General features: G+C 35.5%; 2 protein-coding genes across 3 annotated transcripts; both read left to right on the forward strand.

Moving 5' to 3' along the window:
- Positions 1 to 963: 963 nt before the first annotated feature.
- LOC308683457 (collagenase 3-like) lies at positions 964 to 4243 on the forward strand (the record flags this gene model as incomplete). Its single annotated transcript, XM_081353927.1, has 10 exons — positions 964 to 1065; positions 1154 to 1398; positions 2415 to 2563; positions 2668 to 2793; positions 2881 to 3042; positions 3203 to 3371; positions 3443 to 3570; positions 3658 to 3817; positions 3917 to 4020; positions 4140 to 4243. 10 exons carry the CDS (start codon positions 964 to 966, stop codon positions 4241 to 4243), a joined length of 1449 nt encoding a protein of 482 aa, XP_081210053.1.
- Positions 4244 to 5078: 835 nt separating this feature from the next.
- Positions 5079 to 11887, forward strand: acat1 (acetyl-CoA acetyltransferase 1). Of its 2 annotated transcripts, none has more exons than XM_081354736.1 (12): positions 5079 to 5256; positions 5461 to 5511; positions 5610 to 5727; positions 7107 to 7202; positions 7349 to 7449; positions 7543 to 7686; positions 7865 to 8015; positions 8961 to 9056; positions 9387 to 9500; positions 10416 to 10480; positions 10542 to 10699; positions 10796 to 11887. In XM_081354736.1, exons 1-12 carry the CDS (start codon positions 5185 to 5187, stop codon positions 10914 to 10916), a joined length of 1287 nt encoding a protein of 428 aa, XP_081210862.1. In that variant the 5' UTR covers positions 5079 to 5184; the 3' UTR covers positions 10917 to 11887. The 2 variants fall into 2 exon arrangements, with proteins under 2 accessions (XP_081210862.1, XP_081210861.1); XM_081354735.1 differs by having other exon boundaries at positions 5132 to 5256; positions 5464 to 5511.
- Positions 11888 to 12183: the final 296 nt, after the last annotated feature.

Consider the following 12183-nt stretch of genomic DNA (forward strand, 5'->3'; position numbering starts at 1 on the left):
TTAATTACAATAAGCAAAAGTAACACGATTGTTTAATATTGTCACAACTTAATTTAATTGTGTTCAATCAACCTAATTCATTTGAGTGAAAACTACATGAATCATTGTTGTTGACATCTAACTGGGCAGTGGATCTGTAGTTCCCAGCATGCTTTGCAAGGGACTGCATTAAGAGGGTCAATTTAGGGAAAAAGTGTTATTTTATGTGTTTTTCAGTAAATGGAAAGATGTTGTTAGTTAATGTTAGTGTTTAATGTTCAGTTATGTTATAAACTTAGAGGACTTTCTGTAATGTTTTTGAATTTTGTGGTTACCATTATGCAGAAGAGTGGCGACTGTGTTTAGGCTGTGGGCTCAGTATTATGCTATATGTGCATTAAACCTCATGTTCAGGCTGTGGGCACTCAGTATACACTGTGTAAACCTCACTCACAGACCTGCACAAGTAATAATTCAATTTAATAATTCAGTAGTGTCTATCATTAGAAGTGACCATAGAGTCTAATTAATTAAAATTATAATGTTGGTTATTTAAGGCAGGACAAAAACTAAATGTAGTTAACCTGACATAACTTTATCTAGCAGGAATGACTAAATTAATTTAAATTCATACAACAAGATTACAACAAATTATATCAAACTATTTAGATTTTGTTGGAAAAATGTAATTCAATTTCGTGGAAAACCTTTCCTTAATTTAATTAAGTTCGTTCAACAGATTATTTTTTTGAGTGTAGGTGAAGTCATCGTCAATACAAACTTTTGTCTGACATGTTTAGACAGGAGCTTAAAACCCCCTGAAGCTCTGAGAGTTTCCCACTCCCATCCCCGCTAATACCACTGCTGATTGGAAATGATAAAACACGGGACAAGCCCCTTTTTAGACGATCTAGACTTATAAAAGACAGAAACAGAGACTCTGGAGGACACTTTTCTTTCCCTGCAGAGGAAGAGGACTGCAGTATGGGGCACTTGACAGCTCTTGTTCTGACACTTGTGGTGTATTTGTCTCTTTGTGATGGCGCACCTACGACTGCATCATCAGAAGACCATCAAATAGCAGAGGTCAGAACCCAAATGCCTTATATGTACTATGTTTCTTATCTAATCTATACATTAATGTTATAAAACGTTCCTTCCTCGTTCTCCCCAGGCTTATCTGTCACAGTTCTACAGGGACAATAACGCAACTAAATCCCGCAGCAGAACAATGATCCTCCCAGATCTAGAAAATGAACTGAAGGTCATGCAGGCGTTTTTTGGACTGGAGGTCACGGGCAAGCTGGACTCGAACACTCTTGAGACGATGAAGCTGCCACGCTGTGGAGTCACTGATGTGGCCAAATTCAGCCACTTCCAGGGGAGACCCAGTTGGAAGCAGAGCGTTGTAACATACAGGTTAGTTTATGTACCTGTGCCTTCCAATCAGTAGAGCAACATCGAGGTCATGGGTTTGATTCCCAGGGAAAGCAAAAAGTGATCAAATGTGCACCTTGAGTGCAATGTCAGAAATGATCAAATAATCTGCCAAATGCATAAATGTGAAATGTTTAGCTCCTTAATGAAATAACAAATCAGACAAGTTTGTTCCCAGAAATTCAACCAATCAGATTAGACCTTGCCAGATATAGAAATGCTTTCCAGTTTTCTGTGCAAAATGCATGAGACTGTCAATGAAGGGACTTTGGGAGCCAAAATAAAAAAAGAAAGAAAAAAGTTTGTAGTTCTTTATTGTTACGTATATCTGAGTGAAACTGCTTCTTGAACAAGAAAAAATGCATCTACAGGACAAGCCGGATTCCACCATATCTTTATGTACACAATAATAGTCTTTTACATTGTAATCCCTTTATTTTTTTTAGATGTTTGTGTGCTGCTGTGCGTCCCTATGTGTGTAATAAGCAGAGTGTACGCGCGTTGTGCTATAGGCTCATATTACTAAAGTGCTCTTTAAATAACAAACAAAAATACTGCGCCATTGACTTTAGACCAGGTTTCAGTTGGTCAATGGCGTTGTCTATTTCAGTTGCCTCAAAACAGCAACGCACCAACAATGCGCCTGAACACACCTCGTTTTCAGACCTGCACGCCCATTGGCGAACAAATGGGCGCAAATGCATTTGATATTTAAACATCGTGGCGTAGGATGTGAAAATGAAAACTGCATCGGGCTGAAACTAGCAAAAAACACTTGCGTCGCGTCTTGCGCCGGGTGTATGATAGGGCCCTATGTCGCTGCAAGAAGGAGAGGAAGTTATTTTGATTAAACACTATGAGTGCGCATGGAAATGATAATGTGCATGGATAAATAATTTATAATAAACACTGCAATATTCCATAAAAATATGAATTGTCAATTGGTGTCATGGTGACTTTTAAGGATACTAAACATGATTTGCTTATTTCTCTCTTAGAATTACTGAATATACATCACAGTTGAGCCAGAGAGATGTGGATGCCATTATTGCCAAAGCTTTCCAGCTCTACAGTGATGTTATTCCACTCGATTTCAAACAGATCTACAGTGGCACAGCTGATATCATGATTCTCTTCAAAGCTGGATGTAGGTTCTAAACACATCCTTCATTTCCACTGGTTTGAAAAAGGTTAAAAGGTTAAAGGTTATATACTGTATATATATAACCTTTTCTTTTCTCCTCCTTTTAGATCATGGAGATTTTTACCCATTTGACGGGCCTAATGGGGTTCTGGCTCATGCCAACTCACCCGGTCCAGAGCAGGGAGGAGACACACACTTTGATGATGATGAGACGTGGACCCTAAGTTCACGAGGTGAATGCACAAATCACATAGAATCACATGCTTATGTGTATGTAAATTATTACAAGCTTATTTTAAAAGAATCATTAATTGCTTTAGGTATAAACCTGCTTTTGGTGGCTGCTCATGAGTTCGGACATGCACTGGGACTAGATCACTCCAGAGACCCTTCAGCTCTCATGTATCCAACTTACCGATACGTCACCACTAATGGCTATACACTTCCCCGTGATGACCGACTTGGGGTCCAGGCCCTGTATGGTAAATGTTTTATTTTTTTTTGTGTGTGTGTGTGTGTGTGATATAGAGAACTGTACTGTAATTGCAATAAATTAAATACAATACTTATTATTATTATTATTATTATGGATTAAACAATCAATAAATATGTATTTTCCACCCATTTTCTATAATGTTTCAGGTGTTCGAACGTCCATAGATAAACCTGAACCAAAACCAGAACCAAAACCAGAACCAGAACCAAAACCAAGACCCAATCCTGAACCAAGCCCACCAGAACCGTGCAAGCGTGACTTAGTATTTGATGCAGCAACCAGCGTTCGTGGAGAACTGTACTTCTTTAAAGATAGGTAAGAATATAATTTGAGTTTAAATTGTTTAATATTATATATATGTTTAATAATCTAAATATGTCCATCAGGTATTACTGGAAAAAGGGCTACTACAGTGGACTTGCAATGCATGAAATAAAATCTACCTGGCCATCCATTGACTCTGTTGATGCTGCTTATGAGTTCAGTGGCAGAGACATTAGCTTCCTTTTCAATGGTAAAGTCTCATTTCCTATAGAGTCTTTAAGTGGTGTATAAAAAGGCTTCAGTAAATGTAGTTGTGCGTGTGGTCTTTCACATTCAGGTCAGCAGTACTGGGGAGTAAAAGGCAGCACTACTTTGCCTGGATATCCCAAACCCATAACCAAATTTGGATTTCCCACATATGTGAAAAAGATTGATGCAGCTGTACACGTGAAATCAACCGGACGCACTTTGTTCTTTGTTGGAAGCAAATACTGGAGGTGAGAAAACAATACGATATGGTGTTGATTATAATAGTAAAAAAAAAAAAAAAAAAAAAAAAAAACATAAAAACTAACATAATTTTAACAATGGTGTAGCTTCAATGAAAGAACAGCTCAGATGGACAGAGGCTTTCCTAAAACTATTCAGCATCATTTTCCTGGCATTGGCTCACAGGTGGACGCTGCTTTTGAAAATTATGGTGAGCTTAAACACAAAAAAAAAAACAAAAAAAACATTAACAATTCAATCATTTAATTTTTAATGCTGTTCCCTTTTGTATTTTCCCCCGCAAATAATTTGTTTTCTTCTCATTTTTAGGTTATCTGTATTTCTCAGAAGGTCCAAGGCAAACGGAGTATGATTTCTCCTCAAAACGAGTGAATCGTGTTCTGTTGAACTATGGATGGCTGAACTGCTACTAAACATTTAACTGAAAATTTAGACATTTTCTGTCTCAGTATTCCAAATAATGTACCTATATTTTCTATTTTGTACAGACAATGCCACAATGTATGAATGTATGATTTTTTTAAAAAAATAAATATGATTAATATTCACAAAAACTTGCAACTCAGTTCTAACTCATCTTCTAATATAATAAATAAAAATATATAAGAAAAAGTGGATGCATTTTTTCCTGCAAACTGAACAAACCATTTATGCAAATCAATATAACTTATTAACTAAAAATTAAAACTTAATTTAAAAAATACTCTTTTATAATGAACATATTTCAGTTTCTGAATTTAAGACACCTGTAGTGTAAAGTCAAAAATGTCTAGATGGTGTAACTTTAAGATTATAAAAAAGGCACAAATCTCTTTTTAAATAGTGGCATAGCCTACATAGTTTGGCAAAGGCCTAATCTTCTATTATTACTATTTCTTAACAAAATAAATAATAATATAAACAAATAAATAAATAAAGCAGTGAAGCAATTTTATTTTATATTCAGATTTCAGATTTTTGTCTGCCAAATCAAAGTTAGAGAGGACTGTGTGTCAAAATCACACATTTAAAAACCTTTTATGAAAAGGCACATTTTGTTAAATCCAACTAAACTTCCACGAAATCCACGAAAATGGTATAAAAGTCTTTCAAAGATGTATGAAACCAACATGGAGAAAAATATTTAATTTTTTAGAACCTTTTACAAGTGTTTTTTTATTTAAAAAATATTTCACCTATGTATGTAGGCTAATGCTCTACTTTCAAGTTTTTCAACAACTATGACAAACTACACTACCCATAATGCTTCGGACCGTCGCCATGTGATGCAGACACACCTCTTGCTGTGATTGGCTGCTCTCTGCAAACGTTTACTCCATTCGGAGGTTTGAAGGTGAAATTTGTTCTTCTGTGTATGCAGTTTTTCATCGCAATTATGGCATCCAGTGCCCTTTACAGCACACGCACACACCTGTGCAGACATCTGGTGAGTTTGAACTAAATAAATAGTTATTGATAGCCGAACTTTTGCGACTCACGGCACATGCAGCAGTTTGACTGCAGGCCTGTTTCATTGTTTACCTTTTAAAATATTGCGCTTCTCTTTATAAACTGTAGGTCGTCTTTGTTGATATAAATGCTATAACCAGATATTATGTCAACGGACACCCATTTTATGAATATGTCTTAGCAGGCACATAAATATCTGAGCAGGACCTACAGCACACGACCATCTCTAAATGTGAGTAAAATGTAATATCACTGAATGGAGCCAGAACTGTTTCTGTCAGGTGTGCATTCAGTGAATATGATCTTCTTTTCTCATTTGTCTCTGGACAGGAAGTTGTCATCGTCAGTGCTGTCAGGACCCCAATGGGGTCTTTCAAAGGAAGCCTTTCCGCAGTACCTGCCACCAAACTCGGTTCCGTTGCTATTAAAGGAGCCATTGAGAAAGCAGGTAGAGTTCTGGGGCCAATTACATGATAAGCATAACCATTATGCAATTTGTTTTATAAACACTTTTTGTTAAACCACATCCTGTTAGCAATCAATAATAGAAGTGGTCTAAATATCATAACATGTACATGTAATATCTTCTGTGGAAGCCGCAGGACTAAAAATGTTCGTCCAGTCATTGCACTCTGTCCGAATGTCCGATGTCCTACCTGCCTTTCAACATATCTATTTCCATACCTCTGCAACACTTTGTAGACACAGTCACTGAGTGCTGTAAACAAACAGTTTTTTACAGTTCCTCCTAAATCAAAGCAACAAGCTTATGCTGTGTTCAACCATAATTATGAGATGGCAACCCATGGACGTTATACTCAAAGCTGACTTGCATTTATGCATTTCTATCAGTCTTACTTTTCAAATTTCTGTATCAAATTAGACCAATCTACAATTTTATGTAACTGACTTAAAAAAAATTATGAACAGTCTTAAATAAAATTTGATGACTAAAACTTGTAAGACTAGTTTTAGCAGTTAATGCAACCGGCCCCTGATAATCTTAGCAGAAATACACATTTTATTTTATATATTTTATATAATTTTATATTTTATTTTAAGAATATAATAATTTAATATACCTTTATAAATTGTATTATTATTAACATTTTTTTTAAATGTTTGGGTTCAGAGCAAATAAAAGAATACTTTTATTTAGCAATGATGCATTAAATCAAAAATGCATGTGAAGACATGTATAATGCTATAAATGATTTCTATTTCAAAGTTTGTTCTTTGAACTTGAATCCTAAAAAAAAATGTATTCGTTTCCACAAAAATATTAAGCAGCACAGATGTATTCAAAATGTATAATGATAATAAATAATGATTTCTGAAGGATCATGTGGCACTGAAAACTGGATAATTCTTATGCTGAATATTCGGCTTTGCATCACAGGAATAAATTACATTTTAAAATACACTAAAATAGAAAACATTTATTTGAAATTATAATAATATTTCACAATATTACTGTTTTACTATATTTTTGATCAAATAAATGCAACCTTGATAAACACATAAGACTTCTTTCAATCTCATACTGACCATACTTTTCAAACTTTTGAACAGTAGTGCATATTATATTCATATATAATCATGTACAATATAATAATAATAAAAACCTGAGTAACACACGTCTTTAAATCAGAACGGTGTGCTATTTGCCTATATAATAAATACCAGTTAGTTTGATATTTTTTATTATTATTTAATGCAATTATATTCATGAAATAAATGTCATTAAATCTACATTAAATCTTAGTTGTTCTAGCTGTCTGTATGATAAAATTCCCTGATGTTAGGAGGTTTGCATGTCATCTACAGGAATCCCTTTGGAGGAGGTGAAGGAAGTTTACATGGGCAATGTGTTGCAAGCAGGAGAAGGACAAGCACCAACCAGACAAGCTGTTCTGGGTGCAGGTGAGGGATTTATAATACATATTTTTTTCCTTTCATTTTTTTGTGCTTTGCCTGAGATGAATTTACAAATGCAACTTCTCAAAGAGAAGTTTTAGTGCTAATGTTGGTTCTGCTGGGATTGTGTAATGTTTGTTTTCCCCATGCAGGTCTCCCTCTGTCCACTGAGGCAACTACCATCAATAAAGTGTGTGCCTCTGGGATGAAGTCCATCATGCTGGCCGCTCAAAGTCTCATGTGTGGCCATCAGGTAGTGTGGAAGACCAGAGATTCACAAAGTGAAAGAGTGAGCCTTTAGCGTGCTAATAAAGCAAAATGAGTGAATCTACATGATTTCTCCCAGGATGTGATGGTTGCTGGTGGAATGGAAAGCATGTCTCAGGTTCCATATGTCATGGCCAGAGAAGCGCCCCCTTATGGTGGAGTGAAGATGGAGGATCTGATTGTTAAGGACGGTTTGACGGACGTCTACAACAAATTCCACATGGCACGTACATTTTTTATAAACCAGTAAGACCGATTGCATTGTATTTGCATGATAGCTTAGCCTGATAATAAGTATTGAGTGAATAAAGGAAATGAATTAAGTTGTGTGGAAACATTGGACATATAACACTGGAGAGATCATGATTGTGTACAACGCCACCATATTTCCCCATTTTTAGGGAAACTGTGCTGAAAACACAGCCAAGAACAGCAGCATCTCCAGGGAGGAGCAGGACGCATTTGCCATCAACTCCTACAGCCGCAGCAAAGCAGCGTGGGAGTCTGGGATCCTGGCCAAGGAAGTGGTTCCTGTGAGCATCCCTCAGAGAGGTTGGTTTAGCTGTTCAATTCCTTATTATTCACAAAACATTGCCTAATATGAGCTAAAATACGTAGGGGTGTGACGATAATATTATCTCATGAGACAAGACGTTACACAATATTGGGTTCGCAAGAAAAACAATATTTTAACACCCTTTTTAAGAAATCTTCAATGACGAAATATATGACTGGCCTTTTATTCGACTGAATTTCACAAAATGCAAAACAATGCAGGTGCATTTTGAAATGTTTGAACTAATGTAGTGCTGTCACTTATTATTATTTTGGTAATTGAGTAATCAGTCGATTAATTTGACGATTAATCGAGTAACCGGACAATTTTTGTCGTAATAAAAATAAACCTAAGTGAACAATAGCTTCTAAAATGACTTAAAATACATACATGATAACAATGAGGAAATAATAATTGGTTCATGGTTTTACTGTTAAAATACATGATGTAACATTATCAACAAGAAAATAATGTCCATTATATTAATAAATGCCTGCAGAGTCCTCAGAAGGCCCGGTAATTGTTGTTGTTACACTTTACTGCGTGATCAAATCTTTAATATTGGCCAAACAACTCGCACATTTTAAAACATATTGATGTATTCTCCTGTGTTGGCATAGGTTTTTAAATGATTTACGTTATAAATCTGGTGAAATGGCGCACATTGTGTTCCCAGATGAACGTTATAAGTAACCTAAACTCACAGCATCTACAGAGAGCACCGAGCATGTTATTGAAGGATTTGCCACAAACTCAACCCCGAATATCGCTAATATTGCGAGATCGTCACGTTTTAATATCATGAGATCTCATGGCACGAGATCTCGTCACACCCCTAAAAATACGCTAGCACAAAAATACACTTTATACATGTGTATGTATGTTACATATATTAAAATGCACCATTATTGTGATTTAAAATCTTCTCTCTCACTGCGCAGGAAAACCAGACATTGTTGTGAAGGAAGATGAAGAATATAAGAAGGTTGACTTCAGCAAAGTCCCCAAACTGAAAACTGTGTTCCAGAAAGAGAACGGTACAAGATCAATACTTCATTAGCCTTTGTGAAAAAGTCTGCATAATTCTACTAACATGCCCTTTTAGTGTTCTTCAAATCTTAAAAGTATATTGAAAAAAAAACTGTACTTGCAGATAATAAAATATTCCTGAAATAAAAGGCCACTTAAGTGTACTTAAAGATTGTAGCTTTTTAAAAAGTGCATATTGCAAAATATCTGTAAAGTACATTGTCAATCATTGTTTTAATAATCTCGCTATTGTTTTAATAATGTCACTATTTTTAAACGTATGCTTTGAGGATATAAAGAATTGTTTTCAGTTCAAAAGACGAGAAAACTTTTTGTAGGCACAGTGACGGCAGCCAACGCTAGTACTCTGAATGATGGAGCGGCTGCTCTCGTGCTCATGACAGCAGACGCGGCAAAGAGGCTCAACGTCACACCGCTGGCGAAGATTGTTGGTGAGGCAATACACACCTGTTTAAATCATTTTATGGTGTATTCTGTACATTTCAACAGACACTGCTTTGAAGGAATTCCTATGAATTCCAAGTTATGTAGGAATGGGGTTTTTTTTAACCCCAAAATTTTGCTCATGTTTTTATCACATGTTTTAGTCCCATTGTATTTATCACAGTTTTTTAGCTGTTAGCCAATGCTCTATGTCTGAAACATCAAACTGAATTCTTTATTGAAGAACAACACCATGCTAGAGGCACTTTAATAATTGAATGTAAATAATTTAAATAAAGTTGTTAAGATACAGTCTAACTACCGTTTGATGAATGTTTGCATATTTTTTTAAATATCTGAAAAGAGTTTTTGCAGGAACGAACACAACATTTACAAGCATAAAGACAAAAAAAAAAAACTAAATATCCCTGGAGGATTAAAATGCATACAATTTTGAAATAATCTAAAGCATAATATCTTATAAATGTCGCAGGTACATTTTAAGTGTTCTTTAAAAAATTCAAATATATATCGACATCTTGGTATTCTTTTGGTATATTGGTATAATTTTTTCATTTATGAATGCAAAATGTGCAAGGAATAGTAATAAATGAATTATAAACTTAATATGATAAGGGTCTAAGACACATTTTTGGCTAATACAAAAGTTTGGGGATAGTTACAGATAATTAAAGCTGCCTGAAGGGGAGTTATGCTTCTTTTTAGCATTTGCTACATCACTGCTTCTTGGAAAAAATGGCTTTTTATTGGGAAAACTGCTGTTTTGAGTAAACAGCTGTGTTACTGTCATGCTACTGAAAAAATATAGTTGAGTTGGTTGCATTCCTACTAATTTTGTTGGATAATGCATGTTTGCTGGCTTTTCCTACACATCTGGATCACAATTTTATGTTAATTTGCAGCTTTTGCTGATGCTGCTGTCGCCCCCATCGACTTCCCTATCGCTCCAGCCTTTGCCGTCCCTAAGGTGAGCTAATATTTGTCTTAATTGCAAAGTCATTCAGTGTAATAACATCTATGTTGTGCAGATCCTGAAGGCGGCCGGTTTGAAGAAAGAAGACATTGCCATGTGGGAGATCAATGAAGCCTTCAGTGTTGTGGTGCTGGCCAACATCAAGATGTTAGACATCGACCCCAACAAAGTCAATATCAATGGAGGAGCAGTTTCCCTCGGACATCCAATTGGGTAAGCAACACCCTTCTCATGCATCACTGTTCACTACATTGACATACTGGAATTAGATTTGCGTGATAATTAATGTGACGGTTTTGCGATTTCTAGAATGTCAGGGGCGAGAATCGTAGGACACATGGTGCACAATCTGAAATCGGGACAGTACGGACTGGCTGGAATCTGCAATGGAGGAGGCGGCGCTTCCTCCATTCTGATCCAGAAATATTAGGACTTGAGATTGCACTTAATATCATATCAAAGGTCAGAAAAGGTCATTCATGTTTTTTTAATTGAAAAGGGGGAAAACCTATCAATGCTTCCCAAATGGTAATATTTATTCTGTGCAGTCAATGGTGTAATAAAAGTGTTTATAATTGTTGAAAACTGTAACTGCAATAAAAGAGGCTATGGATTGTTTTTGTTGATGCTGAGTGTGATGATTATACTCATGATAAGACATAATGCAGTTCCCCTGAATGAACACCAGATGGAGAACGTGCTTTGAGCTCTGCTGCTGATGAGCCCTTTTCAGTTTTCAGACTGTGATGACGCATTTCGCCAATAATTAACATTGTAAACTATAGAAGTTTACATATGATGACTTCTGTTACTGAGAACCCTGGAAATGTGAAAAGGGTCCATTGAGGCAACCTGATTAGTAGTGACCTGAAACTAAAAATGCCACAAGTAAGTTGTAAATTGAACAAACAGTTATTACTTTGTGATTGTTGAAAGTTGCAAATACTATAGACATAAGTGGGCATAAGTGACGGTTTGGGCTTAAATGTTCACTTTCCACAATATTTTGGAGATTTACCCCTGGCCCCATCCATCCATCCATCCATCCATCCATCCATCCATCCATCCAAAAAAAAAAAAACTAATAGCAGAACTCACACACATTTTATTTTTATTATATTATGATTGTTTAGCATCTTTCAATCCCATTTTAAATGATATTTTGCTTATAGTCTTTATTAAGTGCAATTGTTTTGTCATAACGCAATGAAATGTCAATTTGTGTGGACGTGATTTTTTGGACAGGCTGTCGTGCAAAGAAATTATGAACATGCAAAAACAAGAGAGAATCAACTAAATATTATTAACTGATTATGTTGGAGTCAATGTATGTTTCCTGTGAGCTTTTTGTTTTTCTATGCATTTTTTGCGTAGTAAAATAAAACCTGTGGCTGTAGTTTACCCTCTTTTTGCCTAATAATTTTGTCAGATAAATACCTTAAACCTTAAGTTTAGTGTTCTGTTCTTCCCTCATTTAAAATATTTTTATGGTTTAATCAAACTTGAAGGCTCATTAAACACCAATCCCCTCCAGACATCACTTTTGGCCACTACTGTATGTTTATTTACATGCTTTATTTATTCATTTTCCTGTGTTATTAGATATTTTGTTAAATGTCTTGACAAATGGTCTGCCAATTAGAAAATAAAATGAGATGTTAACTAAGATGTGTTGATCACATTAAACATAAACTACG

Source organism: Scardinius erythrophthalmus (assembly GCF_964197995.2).
Source record: "Scardinius erythrophthalmus genome assembly, chromosome: 23".
NCBI classification, from domain to species: Eukaryota; Metazoa; Chordata; class Actinopteri; order Cypriniformes; family Leuciscidae; genus Scardinius; species Scardinius erythrophthalmus.